The sequence below is a fragment of the Perca fluviatilis genome, chromosome 18 (assembly GCF_010015445.1).
Source record: "Perca fluviatilis chromosome 18, GENO_Pfluv_1.0, whole genome shotgun sequence".
In the NCBI taxonomy this organism is placed as follows: domain Eukaryota; kingdom Metazoa; phylum Chordata; class Actinopteri; order Perciformes; family Percidae; genus Perca; species Perca fluviatilis.
Window position 1 is genome coordinate 13,388,264 of NC_053129.1, and position 26,421 is coordinate 13,414,684.

General features: G+C 38.7%; 1 protein-coding gene and 1 long non-coding RNA gene across 3 annotated transcripts in view; one reads left to right on the top strand and one right to left on the bottom strand.

Annotated features, from left to right (window-relative positions):
- Positions 1 to 10,312, bottom strand: part of LOC120546199 — a 59,393-nt gene extending 49,081 nt beyond the window's left edge. For both annotated transcript variants that reach the window (XR_005636829.1, XR_005636830.1), the window contains exons 1-2: positions 10,226 to 10,312; positions 9,343 to 9,438 (exon numbers count right to left, since the gene is read on the bottom strand). This is a non-coding gene — a long non-coding RNA (uncharacterized LOC120546199). The remainder of the gene's footprint in view (positions 1 to 9,342; positions 9,439 to 10,225) is intronic.
- opn8a (opsin 8, group member a) lies at positions 552 to 24,549 on the top strand. Its single transcript, XM_039780978.1, has 4 exons — positions 552 to 700; positions 17,330 to 17,623; positions 19,760 to 20,085; positions 24,038 to 24,549. Exons 1-4 carry the CDS (start codon positions 628 to 630, stop codon positions 24,422 to 24,424), a joined length of 1,080 nt encoding a protein of 359 aa, XP_039636912.1. The 5' UTR covers positions 552 to 627; the 3' UTR covers positions 24,425 to 24,549.
- Positions 24,550 to 26,421: the final 1,872 nt, after the last annotated feature.

Sequence of the window (26,421 nt, forward strand, 5' to 3'; positions counted from 1 at the left end):
TGAAGAATAAGAATACAAATCTTTATCTATGAAAAGCACATTGTAATCCATGTCGACCACATGCACTAAGATCCAGCCACACACATGAGATTATGCACACATTATATTCTTGGACAGACAATGGCCTGGTTTGTACTATAAATCCCACCGGGTAAAATAATAATCCCATTTGATCGTGTCCTCAATTCAATCTTCAATTAAAAGCAGACAATAAAGCTTTTGTCCCTACTTCACTTTCCATTATTATTATTATTATTATTATTATTATTAAAATGCTGCTGTATAGCCTAATTTAGTTTTAAGGCATTTGATTCATTAATGAATGTAAGAGATAAGAAGCTTTTTTGATGAATCACTTTTGTGTGTGTGTGTGTGTGTGTGTGTGTGTGTGTGTGTGTGTGTGTGTGTGTGTGTGTGTGTGTGTGTGTGTGTGTGTGTGTGTGTGTTTGTTTGTGTGTGTGTGTGTTGTGTGTGTGTGCGAGTGCATGTGGCGGGTTACTGCCAGTATTATAGGCAGATGCTGCATCACACACAAAGAATATGAGAGTTGACAGAAGAGACAGGAAACAAAAATTCAAGGACTAGACTCAAGAACCTGTTCAAATTATAATTTTTTTTTGGACAAACATGGATGATAAATACATGTCCAAAATGTCACCTACTGTGGATTTTTGTGCAGGGATGTACCTGGTGATAATTGGTAAGTACATTGCCTACTTATTGACATGTCTCCTAAGCTCAATATTTTAAGCTTAGCATAGATTTATTTTAGGATTCTGACAGAGTGCCACTTATTTAAAATAGAATAGAATAGAATAAAATAAATCTTTATTGTCCACCGGGGTGGAAATTTTTCTTTGGCTCACCAGACATGACAGAAATGGCTGCAGGCTAGAAGCTAAGACCCATAAATTAGATTCGATTAGATTCAACTTTATTGTCATTGTGCAGAGTACAAGTACAAAGACAACGAAATGCAGTTTGCGTCCAACCAGAAGCAAATGACTTATGAGGAACATGCACTTTATTACGGGGTTTCTGCAGGTTTCAACAAGTCACATTTAAGACTTTTTAAGAGCGTTTGAGGACCTTTATGAATGAAATGTAAGACCTATATCACGGCATTAAAGTACAACGAAATGCAGAGTCACAAAAGTACTTGCAAAGTAAATAAATGTATTCAAATTGAATAAAAGCAACACAGTCATAATCTGTACATATACAGCAAATTATATTTGGACTATTGAAAGAAAGAACTACAACAGGTAGCGTTACATGGACGTAGGGAAATTAAGACCCGTTTAAAATTATTTAAGACACAATAGAACACAAAACTTCATTGAATTTAAGGACTACAATTTTAAAGTGCTCATATTATAAATTCTAGACTTTTTGAGACTTTTTAGGACCCCGCGGAAACCTTGTATTAAGCCTCTAAATTTGTTGGTTTGCATGCAGGGGGCAAGTTGGAGGCAAAAAAAAAAATATTTCAGTGTCAAACTTCCCAGACTGATCTCATAAAGTTGCGTATGTATGACGCGCCAATTTGTATGCCATTTTGGCGTGTTATCAAGACGCATAATCGCTTTTTAGCGTGTTTATCAACGCTGTTCGGCCGCCATTGACCTACATTACATGTAGCGTCGTAGCGAGTAGTATGAAAGAACGTAAGTCTGCTGAAGGAGGTTGGTTGGGGTGGTGGATGGTTAAAACACAGGACTTTCATCCAGGAGAGCTGGAATCACATCCTGGGTGTGGCATTTTTCAACCGTTTTATTTATTTATTTATTTTTTAAGCCTTCCCCAATGTTTCTTTCCTAAACCCAACCTATTATCGTTTTCCTAAGCGTGTGACGTTGGTCACCGTCGTATTTTTCTTTTCGTGTTTTTGTTGTTTTTTTGTATTACTAAAGCCTTTCCAATTCAATTCAAATTCAAAACAACTTTATTTATCCCCGAAGGGCAATTCTGTTTTTAGCCTACCAGTCGTATCAACAAGACAAGACAACACTTAATCAGGCATACAGACAAACAGAGAAACACTGTCAATGACATCATATTGCATAAATGGGCATCAAAAACAAGCAAGAAATACACATACACAGGCCACTATACTGACTAAGCAGCAACCAACTCTCAAGATAGTAGCATATAAATAAATAATAGTAATACTAAGTAAATACTAAATAACTAATGATACAAAGGTTTTAAATGCCTGGCGCTTATTTATTTGCCGCTGTCAACAATATTTAAGAATTTAATGGCAGAGGGAATAAAAGAATTTGCATATCTGTTAGTTTTCCTTGGGGGGGCAAGGTAGCGTCGTCCTGAGGGCATTAGGCAGAATTCCTGACTAAGAACATGGCCAGGATAACTCATGACCTGTCTAGCCTTCTGGAGCACCCGTTTTTTCCAAAGGGAGCTCAGGTCTGTCAACTGAACACCAATGATCTATTGATGAGTCTAGTCTATTCTTGTCCCGCACAGACAATCCATAAAACCAGCAGATAAAAGAAATTGTTAAAAGGCTTTCAATAAATGAATAATAAAAATTACATAAGATCCTCTGCGACACATTGAAAGAATTTAGCTTCCGCATCAAGTGGATTCTCTGTTGTCCCCGCTTAATGATTGACTCTGTGTTTTTATCAAACTTGAGGTTTGAGTCAAACATGGTTCCTAAGTACTTATATGTCTCTACAATTTCAACATTTTCACCATGAATAATGCTGTCTTCTGGGTTAAAACGATTCTTTCTAAAATCAATAATTAACTCTTTGGTTTTTGTCACATTAAAAGGTCCAGGAAGTTATCATCACACCAGTCCACAAATTGTGATAAGGCACTTCCATGGCCCGATTGGGCCGCCTGAAGAAGTGACAGTAGGGCAGCTATCTGTGTACATAATAAAAAGCAAGGGAGAAAGGACACAACCCTGCAGAGACCTTGTGTTTGAAGAGAGGATACTGGACATGTGGCCATTCACAAATACCTGCTGGAGTGTGTCTGTTAAGAAAATTTAAGAGCAGCAATAAAATCTGATCAGGTAGATTAAAATAAGAGGCCAGTCGCTCTATTAGAATATGAGGCTGCATCTTATTAAAAGCTGAAGAGAAATCAGCAAATAAAAGTCTTGCATGTGACTTAGGTTTTTTGAGGTGCTTATATAATCTAAGATAAAAATCTTAGCGTCATCCACACCTTTCCCAGCTTGATAGGCAAATTGTAGTGGATCTAATTTTCCATTGATTAAGGAGACAATTTCATCTTTCAGTATTTTCTCAAAAGTTTTCATCACTAATGATGTTAGTGCCACAGGTCTGAATTCATTCATTTCTCTTGGATTATTAGATTAAGGGACGGGTATTATAATTGATGTTTTCCATATGGCAGGAATCTGACCACACTCGATACACATCTGAAAAAGAGTTGTAAACACCTCAGAGAGCTGGTCCGCACAATAACGCAAAACGCGTCTACAGATGGAGTCAGGGCCAGCAGCTTTACGTATGTTTACTTTCTTGAAAAGATTTGTGACATTACTTTGTATTATCACTAGACCATTCTCTGGAACCAAAGATTCCCGCATTTTAGGGACATCATTCACAAAATCAGACCTTTCAAAACGAGAAAAGAAAGAATTAAAACAATTTGCCAAGTCTGCATTTTCCACACCATTTACATGAATGACCTGCTTGATCCTACAGGAAGATTGATTAATTGATGCCATGGATTTTATACCTGTCCAGGCTGCCCTGAGGTCCCCTCTACAATACAGACTTTCAATTTTATTTCTATAATTCCTTTTGGCCTTCCTTATTTCGACCTTAACTTCTCTGGAAGCCGCTTTTTTCTCCTGGGGGTTACCTGAATAAAATATTCTTTTCTTTTTGTTAATGGCTGGTTTAAGTTCTTTGGTCACCCAAGGTTTATTATTTGGGAAAATAACCACTTTTTTAGAAGGAATTACTAAATCCACACAGAATGTAATATATGATGAAACAATGTCTGCAAGTTCATTATTATCATCACAACAGTCATAAAAACATTGCCAGTCTGTACACTCAAAGCAAGCCTGGAGGGAGGAGATGCTGGCCTCTGACCAGATTTTCACTGTCCTTTCTTCCCGCTCTAGGCGCCTGAAAAATGGTTTGTATACAGGCATAAGATAGACACTGCCATGGTAAGAATCACCAAAAGAAGGCATAGGCAAAGATTTATAAGCCCCGCTTACTGAGCCATAGCATAAATCTATTATAGTGTTCTTCTGTGTGGTAGAACAAGTCACATACTGTTCATACGTCCTCAACGTATTTTTTAAATTACAAAGATTAAAATCTCCAAGGATAAACTTGGGTGCCTCTGGGCAGATAGAGTCCAGTTTATGCGTGACGTCAGCAATCAGCTGGGCAGCAACTGAGGCATTGGCCCGTGGATGAATGTACACTACTGTGTAAAAGAGCTGTTGAAACTCACGCGGCAAATAAAAGGGACGGAGAGAAATAGTCAACAATTCCACATCTGGGGTACATATCTTCTCTCTGATCACGACAGTGTTGCAGTACCTTTCGTTCACGTAGAAGCACACGCCTCCTCCTCGATTCTTGCCGGTGATCTCTGATGACCGATCCATACGAATTGGGCTTCCAAACCCAGTTAAGATAAGATCCGAGTCCGGGTTTGCATCACCGAGCCATGTTTCAGTAAAGACAAGTGTTTTGAACTTCCCGTTTAAACTTGGCATATGTTTCCAGCTCATCTATCTTGTTTCTGATAGACTGTACATTTGACAACAGGACCGAAGGAAGTGGTGGTAATTTGCGGCGGTTGTCAAGCCGAAGAGTCTTAAGTCTCCGACGCAAACCACCTCTTTTTCCTTGTTTCCAATGGCCTGACGACTTAGACGGCCTACAAAGTTCCGTCGGTATGCCCGGTGATACAGTTCCCACTGTAGAAGTCCGTAAGGACAGGAGAAGCTCACGGCTTACTTTCCCGTATACACCATGTCCTACGGCGTGACTGGCAAATCCCAGAAGAAGCGTTGACACGCAAAAAATTGCAAAAAGCTCCACGAGTAATCCCATAATCTGCATTGCTGAAACACTGACAAGTAATTTCTTTCGTACGCACCCACGCCACAGTTAAAAACATGGTTTAAAACAATTTAAGACACGATAAAAACAAACAAAACGACTGGGAGACTACTGGGTCGCACACTATGAAGCGCCCCAATCAACTCCTCATCAGTTTTTCTTTTCTTTGTTTTCATGTTTTTGTTGTTTTTTTGTATTACTAAAGCCTTTCCCAATGTTCTTTTCCTAAACCCAACCTTTTTTTTTTTTTTTTACGTAGTACGGCACGTTCTCGTGTACGTTTACATCAGTTGTATACAGCGTAGACATACACGTGGATAGCTCAAAATGCGTACAGATAACACGCCATTTAACTTTAGGAAAGTGCCGTGTGTGTTTATGCAAAGTCATGATGCCTTGTTGAACTTCCTTTTTCAGTCTTATGAGCTCCCCATTTTGTGTATACAATAAGGGTGTGACGAGATCTCGTTTTACGAGATCTCGCGAGATTAAAACGTGACGAGATTTCTCGTCGAGGTGAAAAGTTGTCTCGTGAGGCGATGTGATGTCAGCGTGATGGAGCGTGAAATTACTATTGAAGATCCCCCTGCCACTTTTAAATCATTTGTGTGGCAACATTTTGGTTTTCCTGCGGAAATAATAAACGCGAAAGAGTGACAGACAACGAGACACAATATGTAAACATTGTAGAAAAAATGCCGTATATACGGCGCTAACACGAGCACTATGCAAAAACATTTACAGCACCACCACAGCTCTCTACTAACTACTGCTAGGGTGACCACCCGTCCGCGTAGCGTCGGCGCGCCAGCGTTTGAAGCCCAATTCATGCGTCCGCAAATTGAGACCGTAGTATCATAATCAATGCTTGCTCAAAAAAAGTTGGTCGCTCTATATCCTCGAGCCCAAGGCGCAGCAAACGAACATTACTTGACAGTTCAGGCACGCTACTGTTGCCACACCCACCCCTCAGTTGAACTGCTTACTAGGTTGTTGTCAACTTTTTGTTGTTGTCGACAGCGCGCACGCAGCCACGCGTGCATACCAGACACACTGGGAAGGAACTTTGAGATGCGGCGCTTTCCAATTGAGAGAAAGAGACTGAGTCTGACTCTGAGGCCCCGCCATCAATTAAAAAAGAAGGTGTGGGTACAAGAAAGACTGGGAAAATTAATATTTGTGGCTGAAAGGTGTTGAGGGCAGAGGTTAAATTGGGCCGGAGCGCACGGAGCGCAGCTCCCCTCCTCAGGTCCACAACACACCCTGCTGGAGTCTCAGGTCCGTCTCCTTCAGCATCAAACATTTTGCCGGGGGTTTCAGCCCGAATGTTTTGAGTGTAACCCCAAATGTATTTTGAAAAGTTGACTGACAAATATAAAACCGGACGTCCGCTTAATGTCCATTCTCGCTGTAAAAGCTCGCGCAGCTTCAGGTTTATGGATGCGCTCTGCTGTGGACATGCTGCGGCAGCATATGTGTCACGTTTGAGCTCCCTGTATTTCTGCCAGAAGTTTCGGGTTTCCACCTCCGATGTTTAGCAGCGTAGGCTACAGCCACTTCCCTAAACGCGTCTCTCAAACGGGGCTCTGTGTTTCAGACGGGGCTCTGTGTCTGTCAGGAGGTCTGAGATCTACCGTATCGCAGAGCAATCACGTATACACACAGCAGACTACGGTTGCAGGTAGCCTATAGATTATTTTCTAAAATATAGTGACTTTATTCTCGTAATAGCCTATATTATAACTTTATTTTTTTCACAAAATATCACGACTCCTTCAAATCTCAGAGAGCACAGATGGGATGAGTTATATTTTGAATGTGCACAAAGTTTTGGACATGAGCAGAAATCTTGCTCAATCATCTGAAATATTACAATCAAGAGGTTTATTAATAAATTAAATGAATAATGTATCACTGAGGTGAATAATTGTCATATGCACATTTACGGAGGTTACTTCCCCAACAAAAGATGCAAAAAATGGAAGAATAAATGATGCCTAAGCTACATGTGTGCTGACTCAGATATAATTAGAAAAGTCAATCTAAAGGAGAATAAATAGATGAAAGCAATACAGAATTCCTGACAGCCTTACTGCAATATTTTCCATTATGTTGTTATATTTGGATTGTAGCCTAATGTTTTCCTTTACATAAAGATAAAGGTAGAAATAGGTGCATAAAAATTCACCAAAATGCAGAAAATGAAGTGTTTAATGCTAAAAAAAATTCTGGGGGAGGACCCACAGACCCCCACATCATAAGTCACCAAACACCCTTTGCTGTTTTTGATAACTCTGCAAACCCTTGGTGTTCTCTCAATGACCTTCATGAGGTAGTCACCTGAAATGGTTTTCACTTTACAGGTGTGCTTTGTCAGGGTTAATTATTGGAATTTTTTTCCTTATTAATAAAAAAGCAAAGGGTGGCTACTTTGAAGAATCTAAAATATAAGACATGTTTTCAGTTATTTCACACTTTTTTGTTAAGTACATAATTCCATATGTGTTCATTCATAGTTTTGATGCATTCAGTGAGAATCTACAATGTAAATAGTCATGAAAATAAAAAGGAAACGCACTGAATGAGAAGGTGTGTCCAAACTTTTGGCCTGTACTGTATGTCAGAGGTTGCACGCCTATGGAGCAACTAGGGGTTAAGTGTCTTGCTCAGCGACACATTGTGGGACAGTAGGAATCGAACCCAGGTCTCCCACACCAAAGGCATGCGTCATATCCACCGCGACCTTCACCAACCATTGTTGTATCAGCTGACTGCCTGCTGCCCACCGCGCAAGAGGAGCGAGATCCTGTGCTGTTGGCAGAAATGCCAGGCAATTTAATTACTCTGAGCAACATGCATGGAAATGATTTACAATATAAAACTTATCTCGCTTTTTTCCCTGATGGTCTGAAGTCGCTAAATTTGTTGATAGTTGCTTTTTAGAAAAAGTCGCTAAGAGCAGTGCTGGAAAAGGGGCTGTACTCACTGGTACTGAGTACTCATAGTATGACTGTGTCTAAATGGGTTCATGTTTTCATGTAAAAGGAGCTTTACACACAACCTTATCAGAGCTGAATATGTCATCACTGTAGTGTTATAACCTACATGTTATGTAGTCTAGAGTTGGGTGGTCATGTACATTTAAAGGGTTGTAAATTTACTTCTTCAAGTAAATTGTATCACAGCACAGTCAACTTCAATCAAATAAAACGTTCACACAAAATACTGGCTAGTGAAAATGCTGCATGGCTAACATTGGAAAACTGTTTACACTGTGTAGAGCAGTGGTTCCCAACCTGGGGTCCGGGCACCCCTCAGGGGGGGGGCAAAGATCACAGCAAGTCTTTATCTGGTTTGAGGTAAAAAAAAAATAATTTGCACATGTTAAACAAATTATGATAATACACTAGAATATATAATGTATACAAAAGTCTATATAAAAACTATATCTTTTTGTTCTCGCTTAAAATTTAGGCAGGCTACTTAGTGGGCCAAACCTCCGGGACCTCTTAACCTGGGACCCTTGCTGTCATCAGGTCAGCTGCTAGCTGCTATCTTCCTCATTTTTCCTGCCACCACGGCATCACTATTTTATAAATAAAACATGGCGGAGAAATGTAAAAGTACTGATAACTCCTCTGTATCAAAAAAGAGGCTTCGGTTTCGGGGGGGGGGGCCTCAGCTTTTCTTAGACATGAGTAGGGGGGCGCCAAGGTAAAAAGGTTGGGAACCACTGGTGTAGAGTGTCCGTGCCCAGTGGAAATTCAATAGCTCTAGTTCAAGCAGAAATAATAATAATAATAATAATAATAATAATAACAAATTTGATATTATTCATTAAGCATCTGTAGTGCCCTCTCTATGGAATCTGTATTAATGTATTATTTTTCGCTTTATATTTTCATGATTATTTTTATTAACAACAATTTTCCGTATTACCTAGAACTTGGCTGAATTATTTGGCAACTACAATCAGTTCTCCTTAATCCACTATCTGTCAATTGATACATTCATTTCTGCAGCTAAATTTATAAAAAATTTCCATGCAGTCGAGATAACTGTACCGAAGATACTGAAACCTGCAGAAATCAATATTTTTGGATATTAACATTGAATTAAGAACTAAAAAAAAACACATTGTGTAATGTGAAAGAGTGCTCATAGTGCTGAAATCACAGCTCTATGACTCTATGGGACTTCTTTCAATGCATTGTTTTGGTTTTAGTCAGCATGACTGGAAATCACTTACCAAATACAGGATGGTGGCAAGTCACAGTTTTCCTGCATGGGTGCCCTACTTCTTATTGCACACCACAACCTCCTGATGAACCCATGTAGCACAAGTCTACCAAAAAGGGGGGGGGGGCATATCATTTAATTCACCTGCTTGCTAACTGCACTTTTTTTGTTCCAACTCAAGCACTGATGTACAGTATAGGCAGCTATAACGTTAGCTATACATCTTACATTAAGTACAGTTTTCTAAAATGTTCCCTATTCTCTGCAATGACAAAACCTGAATTAAAAACTGTAACTTTACTGCAATGCTATGGCAAATAAATATCAAAATCCGTAAACATGCCCATATAGATCAATAAACACTATCTACCTTTAATTATATTGTGTATGACTACTCTCAGGTAACGTTAACGTTACCAGTAAGAAAGCAAACAAAAACAAAGCTCACCTGGCTTAAATATAGCCTAATATATAATTATTGCACTATACTGTGATAACGTTAACGTTATACACTTAACATACTAACACACTAACAGTACAGTACAGTAAATTTAGACATAACCTAGCTAAGTTAACACATTTCACACCCACAACAGCTAGCGAACAGTAACTAGCTAGCTAGCTAACTTAGCTACCGTTAAATGTATTTTACCTCCAAAGTAACTTCGTACTGGCTAGCTAGCTATAGCTATCATTACCGTTCCTCAATGGGGAGTGCTGCTATCATTCGCAAAAGCTAGCTAGCTACCGGTAGTTCCATTACCGTATATTACTTCACAAAACAAAAACATGCTAATGGCGTCCTTAGCAAGTGTTCATATACCTAGCTAACTCACTAACACCACACCACATCAACTAACAACACATAAGATATTATTAACAGGGACTTATACCTGAAAAACGGAGTATTTTCTCTACTCATGTTTCTAATTGAAGGAAGCTGCCCAATGCAGCTCAAAACTTATGCGCTCTCCCTACTGGAGACATTTGGTAACAACTCTTACTACGCTGCTAGCAGTAAAACGGTATGCATAACGGCGACTTAACAATGGTAATACATTATTTCCTCTGTCATACTATAGGCAGCAGTATCCAGCAAAAAGTCTGATAAACCCACATGTAGGCCTACACTAAAGCTTCCCAGCATCAGCAGATAACAACAAGTGGATAGTAAAGATAGTGGAGGTATGGGTTTGCTGAAGACCCAGACAATTCGGGGCAGATTACAACAGAACTAAAACTAGTGTAAATATTGGAGTTACATTCACACTGTCAGAAAAACAACTCCAAATGAATGCTAACTAGTTCTGTTCAAAATTATGCCTGTTTGGAAGGGCCAACTGCTTAGCCTGTAGTATTACTTCTTGTAGCTTTCTACAAAAAACATTGTACCCAAAAATGTATTACCAAACCCCAAAGCACTTAATATGCAGCCATTAGCCTATAGCGTAGGCCTGACTTAGAAAATCATTGTAGCCTACTACTACATTTACCTACTGACTGAGAACATTGCAAAATTAGATTTTACTCACAAAATATTAAAAACATATAAAAATCCTAAAATAATTTAAAAGTAGCATAATCAGACATTTGCCATGCGCCACCCATCTGGCACGTTATAAGAGCCAATCAGCAGAAATCTGCGTTAATCAACCACCAGAACTGGACCGATAGCCTGCAGAGTCAGCCGAAAGAAAAGGTGGGAGGCAATGAAAATAAAGAGTTTTTGTTTAACTACATTTTAGTGATGTCTTTTTCGTCAATGATACATGTTCATATCGCCATAGTCAGCCTTTAATAATGGCAGCACTGTCTCGTCTCGTCATTATTATTGCTAACGAATTTAGCACTTCAGCAGAGGTGTTAGCCTATAGCAGGCACGGGCTTTACGATTATTGTTAAATTATGGATTTTATTATTTTATTTTATGGATTACCGACGGTAATGTTATTAGTGTTATAAATTAACAGTACACTTAAACAAACGGACCCAGTGAGTCTGATGAAGACTGCTTTGCCCAGTCAGCGAGAAGCAGTGGCAGCAAAAACTGTCACTGTCCTGTGACTCCCATGATTGTCTCGGGACAGTCAGACACTGTCCTGTACACTGTCCTGTGACTCCATGAAGGTCCCGGGACAGTCAGACACTGTCCTGTACACTGTCCTGTGACTCTATGGCCAATGTCCCGGGACAGTCATGGGAGTCACAGCACACTACTAACAGGACAGGACAGGACAGTTTTTGCTGCCACTGCTGCTGCAGTCAGCAGCTCCAAGATAGTCTCGTGCCAAGACCTATCTGCACAGCGCTGCAGAGGAAGCTCCTAGATTAAGTTAGCCTAGGCTTATGTTCTTCTGTCTGTTTAGAAGTGGTGAATTTACAGCTCACAGCAACTAAATGCGATTTAGTGTCTTTCTGGCTTTTGTTTGATATCTAGTGTCTGCAAAATTGATTAGCGAAAGTTCATTGGGTACCCAGGAAACCAAGTGTGAAGTAGATTGGATGAACAGTTCATGAGATATATTAAAGACAGATGCACGCACACACACACACACACACACACACACACACACACACACACACACACACACACACACACACACACACACACACACACACACGTATACAGAGGTTCCCACGATTTGTTTGAGATGTAGCTCCATATGTGTTTACCCAACCATTAGCCATCTGGCTGTGTATCTGGTCAGCATGTTGTGATTAATATTATAACATAATTTGTTGACAGTCACATTCAGCATAGGTGCTACCAGAAAGGGGCAATTAAACAAGTTCTACAGTCTAGCTTAGTACAGACATTATTATTCCACCCCCATTCCATCATACTGTTCGATACCTTAAGTATGTGCTATGTCAACTATGTCCTCCCCACTACATCAGAGTAAATGGGTTTTACTCTTGATCCCAAGCCGTACGGCACATTAAGACAGCAGCTGTTTTTCGTGATTGATGTCCATTCCTAATGAGCTTGAGATTGCTTACATCACAACCACAAAAGCCTCTTTTTGTTCCCTATGGAGATCATTCATCACCCATGATTTGTCACATCATCCTGACATAATGGTTGAAGCCAAATAAAGGAGTGATTATTTGCATAGTGTGACTCACACAGTGAAGACTTAGCCTGAGTCCCCAATTAGTCACACAGTGGAGCCTTAGCCTGAATCCCCAGTGATGCATATGTCCAAAGCCTTCAACATAAGAGGTATGGATTTAAAATGCAACACAGCATCTGTAAATCCACTGGTGCTTTACATCATGGTGCATTTTGTTTTCATTGATTTTATTATCATGTATTTAACCTTTTCTTGATCTAAATTGATTAAGCCTATGTTGGTAGCATTGAGTCATAGGTGGTGGTCACCGCTTGTGAGATGTGCAAAACAATAAGTGACAAAAAGAGCAACTTAATCAATAAAAAGGGAGGAGGCATGAATTTGAGCCAGGAATTGAGGTAGTGATTGGATGGATGAGATGACATAGGGTGTAGGAGAACAGAGAAGAGTCACAAATGGAAATTATGAATGTGGCTGATTGACCTTTTCATGTCACAAGCTGAAAGCAGAACATCTAATACACACATGTCAGCAATGTTTAGTATGTGTTCAAAAGTAAAGTCAAAATGTCAGTCAAAATGTCACAGTTCAAGAAAAATGTAATGCCGGAAAGAAAAATATCTTCAAAATATTTCTCAGTTTTTGCGGCTAACTCTTTGAAGGGGCTGTTCTGGATATTCAAAACATTAATATAGCAGCAATATCTAATAAATATTTGCTAAGTAAAAATATAGTGGAATAATGGCATCCTGAGCAGAGAATGAAGACACGTGCAGTCCGATTTTCTCTGTTCTGTGTTTTTATAGCCGGTCCGGATGCATTTGCATGTGGCCATGAAAAACGTCGGAATTTCCCAGCCTGCTATTTTAAAATATATATATATAATATATATATATAGTATATGAAATATAGCTGTGACAATACGACCGTACAGAAATGCTGATGGCTCGTCTAAAGGCACAGTTTCTAAATACGGGCTGTGTGCTTTTCTCTTTGGACTGAGCATTTTAAATTAGTACTTTCACAGTCTTTATATAGCACCTCAACCTGCATTGTAATAAATAAAAAAAATAAAAGATATGGAAATCACACTTTTTACAAGCGGGGACCTGTTAGGGACTGCAGCAGTGTCTGACTATCATTGTATTTGGTAGCCAAAGGTATTTTTAATGTATAAGGTTGTATGTGTACTATTTCTTTCAACAAATTTCTGCGAGTTTCTTGTGAGTTCAGATCTGCTATGACAAAACCATTGAGTGAGATAAATCAAGCCTAGCATAAGTTCAGTCAGGAAGACTATCTTATGTTACTCACTCATTCTCATTCACCTCACTCTCCCCCTCCTCCCACTTCCCATTATTGGCTGAATAGAACACGATGGGGTCTAATCGTCAAAAGACCTTTCTCAATTATCATTTCTGTTGTGTATGTCAATAAATAATTGTTCACTCAAAATGAAGTCTCTCTTGATTGAACTGTCTATGCAGTATATTTAACTACAAGGATATGAATCACATTCAGCATTTCCAATAAAGATTCTTCATTTTTTAGCATTCAAAGTCTGCTGCTCAAAGCATTATTTATGTACATAATCGTCATCTGCTAAAAGAAAGGAAATATGAGTAGAAATATGCACTGATGTCATTTTGTCTTTTATCGACAGAAAGTTATTGAATACAGTGTGAATGCAGAGCACTTGTGTCAAGGTCGCTCTGGGAGAGAAAAATCCATTAGGGACAAAAACCTGACATGCTTTGTCACAGATTAAATAGACTGTTTAAAAATGAATACGTCAGCACAATATTGCATGTTGTGTCAATCAAATTTCCATAAGCTTATGTGAAAGAGAGATATTATGTAAAGCAGGTGGAACCAAGAACACATCAACCAATCTCTATAATGAAGTAGACATTATTATATTATTATTGCAGCAATTTTGTAGTAAATACTTTATTTTTAGAATCACATGCACTGTAAGCATTTTGTTGCACAGGGTGTCACATATTATTGGTTGCCTGCTTAAAATTGTAGATAAGATTCACTATAAATTTGTGGAACCCGGTAATCTAATCAGATCGTCTTCCCTTTCCTTTATACACATTATCACTATATGGTTAAAACACTTAATAATCAAATTGTTCTGTGAATCTGTGAATACCAAATCCTTTAGTTTTTTTGTCCATTGAGGTTCCCTTATATTTATCATGATATCGTGGAGAAAGCACTTTAATCACATGCACTCAACATCAGCCCTGGTCCACATACTAAAGAAATATTGTATAATCAGGCAAATATTTCCAATAACTTAAATATCAGTTTTTCACCTTGACCAACTACCACTTTGCTCGTTTGAAAGCCATGATGTCTCTCTCTTTCTCATGGGTGGGCCAACTTCTCTGGGCGGGCAAAGCAGAGAAAGGGGAGGTAACCTTTCTCCTTATGACCTCATAAAGGACCGTTTGGTATTCATGGTATGGACCACCAGAGGAAAATAGGGGAGGGTCATGTGTTTTTATTCTTTGGAGGGTCATCCAATTTTTTTTTGGTCTACGGGGGAGGGTCTCCCAACTTTTGAATTCATGAGAAGAGCAACATTTTAAAGTGGCTTGTTTGGTGCATATTTATCCATGTAGGTCCATGTAGCTCTCTCAGTCTCGGCCCCTATCGCTAGCAGATGGGTCCCTCCCTATTTAGTCAGCCAGACCTGTAGCTTAGAGACCGTGGGATTTCCCAAACTGAATAAATCCCACTCGCACATATAAACACAAAACTGCTTTGCTAGCTTAATCGTGTTGTAACTGTTGTCTGCTGAGAAAAATAATTGTATTCATTAGCATGATTGCCGTACTGTTTAGTTCAACAACATCTGACTGAGGAAGTCTAGTGACAAGTCCATAGCAACCAGTGTTAAATTACCCAGTGTGCTTTGCTGAATGGTCTCAATGTTTTATTGTTTTATTTCATGTGAATACTAGTTTACTAGATGAGTAACTTAGTATTTGAAGTAACGCAGGAAGTGTGCATTTAGTGTCCATGCTTGTTGTGTTTCCACAACAATGTTAGTGAGTAAATCTACTGAAATGGCCACCACACCATAACAGAGTGTGATGCGTCAGATGAGAATGCAGCCGTTAAGCTATCGATTAATGGCTGTATAAAAACAATGGAAATCTGTACAGCTTTGCCAAGCGCAAATCAGTACAATAAATCGTTGTGGAGGGTCACCCTTTTTCTCCCAATTGTGTTGGAGGGTCATCCAAAATGTGTTGCTGATAAAGGAAGGGTCAGGTCTATTGTGATTAAAGGTCCCAAAACTCCCCCGGTGGCCTCTTAAATAAATAACCAACAGTCCCTAAGGAGCAAGATTCCAGATCTTCTGAGCTTTCATTTTCTCAAAGGCAGAGCAGGATACCCAGGGCTCTGTTTACACCTCTCACCATTTCTAGCCACTGGGGGACCATAGGCAGGCTAAGGGAACTCATATTAATGTTAAAAAAACTCATAAAGTGAAATGCCATGGGACCTTTAACTTGAGGATTAGCTAAACCTATAAGGTGGTTTTATTTAACAGAAGTGTATTGATTGTATTATTTGGGATCTGTTTTCTATATGATTGTTTTCTGTTGTCTTTTACTCAACACAAAGCTATAAGGGGAGTCTTCACTTAATTAGACATTTTGGGAAATAGGCTTATTCATGTTCTTGCCGAGAGTTAAATGAGAAGATTGATACCACTCTTCAGTATATATCGAGAGTGGTATCGATCTTCCCATCTACCACTCAGCACAAAAGCAAATTAACATACTTTTCTAAATGTCTACTTATAAACTGTTCCTTTAATTGTGTTGTTATAATATCAGAATGTATACAATAGCCTAATCAAGTGCAGAGATACAGATCTAAGTGATCAGCAAGATTATACAGATGCTATATAACATAGCCTATTTATATATAAAAATAAAATATATATATATATATATTTCTTTTTAGCATTAGTAGCTGTATAATGTGTTAGTTGTGTCATGTCTTATCATCTCACAAACAGCCAGTCTCCATACACAATCTTGGGCTCTACTCCGTGACTATATATTGTTTGCCTTTGTTTTGTTTTGTCTTTTTAATGTTTTTAACCTATGTTATATTAGGTGTATTTTATCTAGTTCTTTAATCTAGTTCAATTCACTCTATTTTACTGCTATTACTGTTATTGCAGCTTTTAAATCTATTTTATTAAATTCTTATCATTTTATTGTCTCATGTGCATTGTTAAATAGTTTTTGTCTTTCCTGTTGTGTACGACCAGCACTTGTTATTCCTGGATCGTCAGTCATCTGTGAAGCACTTTGAAACTGCATTAACCTAACCCTGATTGATTGGTTGGATTTAATCGAGCATAGCGTAGGAACCAACAGTAAGCCTGAGGGAGAAAGAACCCAGAGCGACAGATGTCAAAAAAATGTCTTCATTATAATGTGGGGAGGGAGGGGACACCACAACACAACACAAATATAAAAGACAGCAAAAGCGGTTGTTACCTGTCTGTAAATGGAATGTAAGCACATCATGATCACTGGAGAATTCTACTGCATGCTCTTATGATTGTTGTGAAAGGGTGATAAAGCAGCGTCAGATTTTGATGTCAAGTCAATGTATTCTTTAAGAACCACTATGAATCTCCATGGATGCTGTTGTCGCCGACACAGGCTGCTACTGGACGAAACGTGTGATCATCCACTCGCTCAGCTGCTTGCATGCTACATGTATAAATCACTGCTGAAGGGGATTGATCAGATTACTGAGGCACATCAGTTCACTATCAATGGGTGAGATCAAGCTAGTCTCTCTACAGGGATAGGTTATTTATTAAAAATGTTGTCTTGAAATCCCTCTTTTTTTGCTCCTCCATCCTATTCTGTCCTGCAGCTATCCTGTCTATCTTTGGGAATGCGGCAGTCCTGGTCAGCGCAGGTCGTCGTCACGCCCAGCTCAAAGCTCCCGAGCTGCTGACAGTGAACTTGGCCATAACAGACATCGGCATGGTCCTCTGCATGTATCCTCTGTCCATTTCTTCAGCTTTTAACCATGCCTGGATTGGAGGCGACACATCTTGCCTCTACTACGGCCTGATGGGCATGATCTTCAGCATAACCAGTATCTTGACTCTGGCTGTGATGGGGATGATCAGATACCTGGTAACAGGAAGTCCACCCAAGAGAGGTAGTGTAGTCTCAGAAAGGATTTTATAAGCGATCAGTGCAGTTTTTAATGGATACCAGTTGGCATAAATAAATCAATGTTTAAGCAGTCAATCCTATTAAAGGCCACTGAGATTTACCTTCTGATGTGACATCAAATGGTAAAGAAAGCCTTTTAATCTTTTAACCACATCTTAAAACCTTTCAGATTATCATCAAGCATAAACCTTACTGGTGTATTGAAAGGAATTATTGATGAGACTGAACACACACAAGAAACAAAGTCAAAAGTAATATTGACCTGCTATGGTTTGACTTACTCCCAGTCAAATCTTTGCTAAGCTCGATGAACAAGCTTTTTGGGGTGATTGAAGCCACTCACTGAGAACTTCATTCTTGTCAGGTAGTTGGTTTTAAAAGGATCCCAAGCAAGCAGTACGTGCAGTATAGTTTGCTGAATAATAGATACAGCTAATGCCTTAACTGAAATTTACACTGATGTCCAGGCATAGGAACCCATGAGACCTCTGAGCCTCAGTATAAGGTTAATTAAGCAGCATCCACACAAACCATGAATAATGTAGCAGTCCACATTGCTGTATTAGTCTGGGTGTTGCCACAAGCACAGCAAAAAAATTGTGAAAGGATAACAGAATAAACTAAGGGGGTTTATTCCTGCAATTAGCCAACCAAAAAACATATAAAATGCTGGGAATTCCTGCAATTTTAGCCATAATTCTCAAACTTGCAGATGATAGATCATGTTAAAGATGCTAAATGAAGTTAAATGAAGCTAAACATTGATTTGATAGCATGTCATATCTGTCACACACGGAAGGAGCAGGAGTCAGACTGGAGTTAGTGCAGTGAGCTTTATTCACAATGATCCAACAGAGAGTAGTGTGAACAGGCAGAATACCGGCAGGAGACGAGGTAATGCTCAGAGCAGCAGCAGACAACAGGATGCAAACAACAGGTAAGTAAGTACCGGGACTAAACTAGACATACAAGAGCAAGTCAGAGTGTCGTGAACAAAACGCAAGACTCAACAAAGAGTGAGTGTGCCTGTGCTGCTTAAGAAGGTGGTCACTGATGAGATGCAGGTGGTGAACTGATGATGAGGCGTAATGCAGTGCAGGTGCGTGTAATCAGTAGTGAACTGCTGAGAGGAGTGAGTGCTGGGGACAGTGAATGGGAAACACAAACAGAAAGTCCATGAAAACCTTGAAAGTCCATGAAAACCAACTGAAAAGTCCATGTAAACCTGACAATATCATCCAAGTAATTAAGCGGGTAAAAAATCTGCAGACCCAAATAGGTGACAAGGTGCTCTACTGACAAATTGTTGCATACGGTGACAGTGATTGGCAGGTTTGATCACTCCAAATAAGCATGGAATATAGCCATAGTGTATCACAATACTGATATCAAAGCAACTCCACAGGGGGTTTGAGATCCAAATGTCGCTGTTGCTGCAGATAGGTTCCCTTTTGAGCTTTCAGGCGTTAGAGATCTAAAAACAATATCATGAAATGATTCATGAAATACAAAATCACACTTACATAAGAGCGTGTCATGATAATTGACACAACATGGAAAAAGGCAGAAGAACTGTCAAAAGTGCCAGTTTGCATTTTGGGTGCATGGGAATGGCAGCTGGACTGCTGGAGATGAAGTCTTAGTTATAAGTGTAAATCATGTAAAATGCTAATGCCAACACACTTAGCCATAATCATTCCCTAACCATGACCAAGAACACTAGTCACCTAACCCTAACTATACCTTAACTATCATTTATTTGGAATAAATACAATCTTTCTACAACCTTAACAACACCACATTCGCGATGTAAGGATATCGTACAATCGTATTGTCACTCAAAAAGCAAAACTTTTCCCGTCAAATCTAACAGTGAATTTCTTGATGTGTCTCTGACTGGACTATGATGGTTACACACCGCTGACACTTCAGGCTCCTCATTACATGCTGTGCCACTGAAGGGGGTGAAGTTACTGCCTAATTGATGCTTATGCTTTATGGTGTAAAAGCCATGCTGTAGACGAATAGATGGCAAGGACTGTAGTACAGTATCTATACTAACCCAATAGTGTTACGTAATCAACATACCAAACTGAATTTAAAATCTGCTTGTGCACAGGTGTCAAGTTCCAGAGGAGAAGCATCAGCATTGTGATCAGTGCGATCTGGCTGTATGCCACCCTGTGGGCCTTGTTACCTCTGATGGGCTGGGGCAGCTATGGGCCGGAACCGTTTGGACTCGCCTGCTCGATAGACTGGACCGGCTATGGGGAGTCCCTGAACCACTCCACCTTCATCATGGCTCTGTCTGTACTCTGCACATTCCTGCCCTGTCTGGTCATCCTCTTCAGCTATTTTGGTATTGCCTGGAAGCTGCACAGGGCCTACCAATCCATGCAGAGCAATGATGTTCAAAATGGCAATGTTGAGAAGAAAATCACTCTTGTAAGTATAAGACCATCAATTCTGTCTTGACTCTGTCCCTGCAGAGATTAAAAGGCCTTAGTCCTTAACTGTAATTAAAGACAAGATTTGTATGTGTGGTATGCTGTAGACTTTTATTCTTATATACACTTATATGCATACTCTAAGCAACAAATAATATAGCATGTAGGTGATGTAATTAAGTCAAATAAATGCACAGCACAAAAATAATGCTAAAACCAAAGCATAAATATAAATGAAAACATAAAAAGAAATACTTTCACTTTGCTTTTTTCTTAATATTTGTACCAGCCTAAATTAAATAACATGACGTAAAAACAAGTATTAACATTCTAATTGTAATACGCAATCATATCAACTAAACTAAACTAAAAAATCAGGGCCTAAAAAAATCTGAATATTTGCCTTTACGATCATTGTTATATTGTTGCCAACCACATTATAAATTAGAACTATGATCCATCCCTTCAGGTATGTAAATTTATATTCTATTTCACTCAAAAATCCCCATGAAAAACTTCATATCTGGGAGAAATGTCTCAGCAGCAGCCCTGTTTGTGCTTTCCAGTAGAGGCATATACAGTAGATCTTCAGTCTGTTTTATGTTCTTTTGAATATTTTTACAAAGCTGAATATTTATAGACATCATGGCACACTATCATATGTCAGTAACTATATCAATGTTCAGGCTAAATTTGACAGGCATAAGTCTATTGGAATAACAGTGACATAAAAAGTGATTTCCGAGTGAGCAGGATCATTCTGACAACGTTGACATAGTAAATTTATTGAGTGCACAGTTAATAATCACCTCACCTCCTGATTCCCCTTCTCCTCTCACTTATAGCCACATTTGAAACACAAGCAAGACAAATGAAGAATAAAGTAAAGCTTTGCATGTGGATGCCCCTGGCAAAGGGGGCTCAAAGGATGTGGCCAGCCTTACTTTGTCTTTTCCTTATTGCTCATCCAGCTCAGCCAGACACCATTGAAACTGGCGATTTAAATAACCCCTTGACTCAACTATGATGAGGTTTGTGGATGGATGGGGAGGCCAGCTTCTATTTCTGTGCTGCTGTTTATTGTCTGGACTGAAACAGATAGATAGTAGTCAGCTATGCGATTACATATAATGATACAATTTAGCACTGTAAAATGCACCACAATCACCCACTGCACTTCATAGTAGCATTTCACTCCAGTTTCATACAGAGAATATATTTGTATGCATTTGCTACATGTGTGTCAAGGGCTGAACTTACATATTACTGTTCCTTTGACAAATTAATCATAAAGTGTCAGTTTCACAGCTGCCAGTTACATTTACCTTCTGAGCAAAGGCACCCAGGAGCCAATTAACTTACACCGCTGGATTTCACACTACACTCCCTGTTGGAGCTACAAAATTCTAATTAAAAGACCAAAACCAGCAATGCGTTAATCCATCTCCCAATACTTTCTGACTTCCCTGCCCTGTCTGAGGCCCAAGCTCAAGATGATGTTATCCTGTAATGGATTAGATTGACATATTTTTTGCCAATATTTAAATAACATTGACATAACTCTCACATCTCTATGCTAAATATGAAGCTAGAGCCAGCAGGCGATTAGTTTAGCCTAGGGGGAAACAGCTAGCCTGGCTCTGTCCAATTAAAAATAATACCCGTAATCCTACCTCAAAATGTCAATTAACATGTAATATCTTCTGGCTGCTAGCATCTTGTCATCACTGTTAGATGCTAGGCAACCAACCAGGAAGTCAGTGGCTTGGTCAAGAAAGAATCCAGCAGTTAACCCCTCTTAAAACCACAACTTGACATTTAAACATTTCTGTGTATGTATAAATTTAACAAACAAGTGCTAATTATTCAAGTTTAGATATATTTTTTTAAACTTTGGACAGAGCCAGGGTAGCTATTTCCCTTGCTTTCAGTCTCAATGTTAATTTCAGCTAATTTCCCAATGGCTGGCTCTAGCACAGTGGTTTTGATCTCAGCAAAAAAAGTGAAGTCAATATAAACTATGTTCACTATGTTCATTTGGTGCTCTAGTGAGTAATTATGGCAGAAGGATGATGCACTGTATCCAGATGTGGGATAGACTAAAATAGCATGTAGCCTAATTATAATGAATAATGAACAGTGCAATTTGTCTCATTTTGTATATTTTTTTATTAGTCTTTTAATAGTTTTTCATTTTCAACAGAGGACAGTGGCACAGCGTACAAGTTACATCCAGATTTGGCTACACATGTAATAGGCTAATTTGATATTAGGATAAAGTGTTGGTATTATGTAACCTTTCATAGGATTTTAATATAAGATCAATATAGAATATGACCAGACTTATTATTTAATTCACTTTTGCCTTTCACACCCATTAACAATGCCAAATGGTGCCGAGTGGTTTTAGGGATTTCACCTTCATTATTTACCAACACTGTGCCACTTAAAACACCCCGTTATAGATTAAGAATGAAGGACACTAGATAAAGAGTGGTCCCTCTTGTGAGAATTGTAGAAATCTCTCATCTGATCACTTCCTCGCTATGACTCCACTTGATGTCAGGTGATCGGTGGATTGATTGCCTCGAGTGATCTGCGAGATCTGAGTGACCCTCGTGTTCGCTTTATCTAAGCCTTTAAATTGTATGTCCACATGTGCATTTACTTTGATAGTTTTCAATTGATATTTAAAATGCAGCAGATTGGAAAAATTAAGCTAAAGGTCGTAATTCTTTTTAGGTTATTTGTAAATCGATCTGTGGTTAAACTTTGGTCAGACTACTGGCAACGTGACTGCAGGAAATTGAAGAGGGACTGACAAAGACCAGAAGGGAAAGCCGTTCTGCTGATTGTGACTGGCCATCACTTTTAAAGATCAGGGCTCCTTTGAACACAACAGATTTGTTTGTGTTGCAGCAAATGCCCTGTGGCTATGGCTGTCGGGGGTGAGTGAGTGAGTGAGTGAGTGAGTGAGTGAGTGAGTGAGTGAGTGAGTGAGTGGGTGAGTGAGTGAGTGAGTGAGTGGGTGAGTTTGTACGTTTGTACCTGTAACATTCACTTTAACTTTCTTCTATCATGGGAATGCATTTTTCTTTAACAAATAGTTTCCAATTAATTATGAGCTACAGCTGGATTTAACATGTTCTAGTGTGAGTTGAAGTGATTACTAGTACCACAAATTGAACCCCAGAAACCCCAGAAACACTGTTAGACGGCAGAAATAATCAACCTACATTTTGTATTTTATATTGTCCTGATGTTTGGTATGTATTATTTGCTTGTTTATTGCTATTTTTGTCCTTTATATTGTTTTTGATAAGCGATGATTAATATACTGCCTAACATGTTCTGTCACGTGATTTTACCTGTTCACACCAATGATTTGACTTTTACCTGTTGACCATGTGATCACTGGCCAATGAGCTATACGATAGAGCTCAAAGGCAAACATTTTGCCTTCATGGACGAAACACGTTGGTCTGTTTTAATGATTTAGCCAAGGATATATTGAAGTGGATATATTATGCTTTTCCGTATTTTCTGTCATATCTACAATGTTATAATGTTGGATTGTCATGTAATTCAAATAATGAGGTAAACATTTTTTAGAGTAATCCCCATGAGCTAAAACGTTTGATAATTTCAATTTCCAACTGAAATCGGGCTCGCAGACCTCTAGAACAAACACCAAATGTCATGCTTGTATCATCCTTTCCGCTATTCTTCTGCTATGCGCTCTACCTAATGTCAAACTATAATTTTAAATTCAGATTTCAAATCAGCAGTTGGCTCATTTTTGTGAAAAATGTTTTTCCCCTCCTCTCTTGCCGAGCCCTCTCGCCTCCTTTGCTGATCACACATATTCCACGCACCCCTCTGTTTTTTTTTGTTTTTTTTTTATTTCTCCCTGCCTTTCCATGTTCTTTTATCTGCTCTTCTTATTCCAGATGGCTGTGATGATCAGTTCAGGTTTCCTTATTGCCTGGACCCCCTATGTGGCTGTGAGCTTCTGGAGCATGTTTCACTCTCAGGAGCAGGACCACATGGCTCCAATCATCACCATGTTACCATGCCTCTTCGCTAAGAGCGCCACCGCATACAACCCTTTCATATACTTCATCTTCCAGGCTAACTCCCGGCACGAGCTCGTCCACCTCCACAAACTCATGTGTTGTTGTTCTCATCAGGCCAATTCATCTGCTGAAGGAGAGAAGCTCGAAGGCAAAATGGTCAAAGGTTTGGACTGCACCAGTTTTGAAAGAGAAACTGATGAAACCTGTGTGGCTCCAATGGGAGCTCCTGACAATGGGAGTCAGATGATGCCTCTGGGCTAATACATGTAATGAAGTCTACCTTCTTATTGAATCCCTTTGTTTAAATTGTCCATTGAAGGAATTTCATATTTATATGGTAAATATAGAATAGTATAGACATCTTTATTGTCCACTCGCGTGGACATGTGTCGGTAACATAATATTAATTCTTATAAATTATAATTTATAATAATGGTACATGAATTATCATGAATTCATGCACAAAGCATGAATTCATTCATGTAGTACTTTATGAACTATCAGTAATCAGAATCAGAATCAGAATCAGTTTTATTGGCCAAGTATACTTACATACACAAGGAATTTGACTTTGGTAGGTGTTAACTCTCTATACATTCAACAAATAGACATGTAGGAGTAAACATTCAGTAGACAAATAGTAATATAGACACATACTGTACAACATAATGTACCATGAATAACAGTTTCTCATTCATGACTTAATGCGGGAACAATACCTGAATTAATGCATCGGTAAAGGTATTTCAATCATCATGATTTCTGAAGTCTTTTGTTTAGTAAGATGACAGAAGATGGAATAACAGTAGTAAAATGTGTAGCTAGACCATGGTGGCTTAGGAGAAAAAGCTAGCTTGCTCTATCCAAACGTAACAATATCTATCTACAAGCACCTTTTAGGCTCGCAAATTAAAACATTGTATCTTTTAGGTTTGTTCTTTACAAAAACAGAAGCGATGGTAGACAGAAAAGAAGATGAAAATATTATTTTGTTACCTTCTCTTGGCCTTCCATCCACTGTGCTATGTCTTTGATGAACTTTGGTCAAAGATTTCCCAATGTCCACAGCATCCTCAGTGTATGTGCTGCATAGTTTAACACATATGCTTGCTGTATGAAATTCCTTCTTGTCCACATTTCAGCCAGAAAGTCATACCCTATATACCCTATATTTATTACAATTCATTGCTTGCCTTATTGCCTTGGCATAGAAAGATGATTCATTTGATCTTTCTGATTTAATTTTCAAACTGGAAAATTGTTAACTGATTGTTATTTACAAAAGTAAATATACATAATATATAAACAAAAATAATAATAATAATAATAAACAACAAGCAAATTTTTTTGCTTCTTTGCTTTACTTGTTGGGAGTTGTGCATCCCCCACCCACCCACCTTAATGTACCAAAAATGAGCCGAACCATGACTGTTTTTTTTACATAAAACTGTTAACACCATTCACTAAAAAATATGACTTCTTTAATAATTGTATTAAAGGAAATGGCAATATATTTATTTATATATTTATTACAGTCCTTGCTTTTGTTCCACAGCTTATATCACCTAACTTAGATATTTATTGGTCCTAATTGGTTGGGTTGGATTAGCAGTTTTACTCTTAGTGATATGTTTGTAGCTTTACAATTTGCTTTTCTATTTTTACGTTTCAGCTCAGTAGGCTACATACATTTAATTAATCTAAAGGAGTTCCATTTTCTGATTGAAGCTACGTACTGAAGCAAAAAGGGAAGTGGTGGGGACAAACGCATAATTCCAAATATGAACAAAAGGTATTTCACAGTTGACGCAAGGTTCACCTTGAACTAAGGCAAATGAATGCCCGCTGGCATTTGTGACTTTGCTTCAAAACACTCCATGCTTTGCTTTTATCAGCACACAGAGCTTTGAAAGCTATTCATTCTTAAGCGGAATTGATTTGAATTGAATTGAATTCCTTTACTGTCATTGCTTTTAAGTACAATGAAATTGTAGAGCCACTCTAGGTGCATCATCATTGTAACACACATATATATATATATATATATATATATAAAACTAATCTCACAACACATTCATTGCAAACACACACACCCACCCACCCACACACAGACAAACACACACGTACCGAATACATCTCAACCAGCATTCAGAAGGCACACGTTTTCTGTTGCCTTGTCCATGTCTATAAAAAAAAAAAAATGTTTTAATTAAAATTCATATATTAGAAGCTGGATGGCTAAGTGACCCCCTGTACTG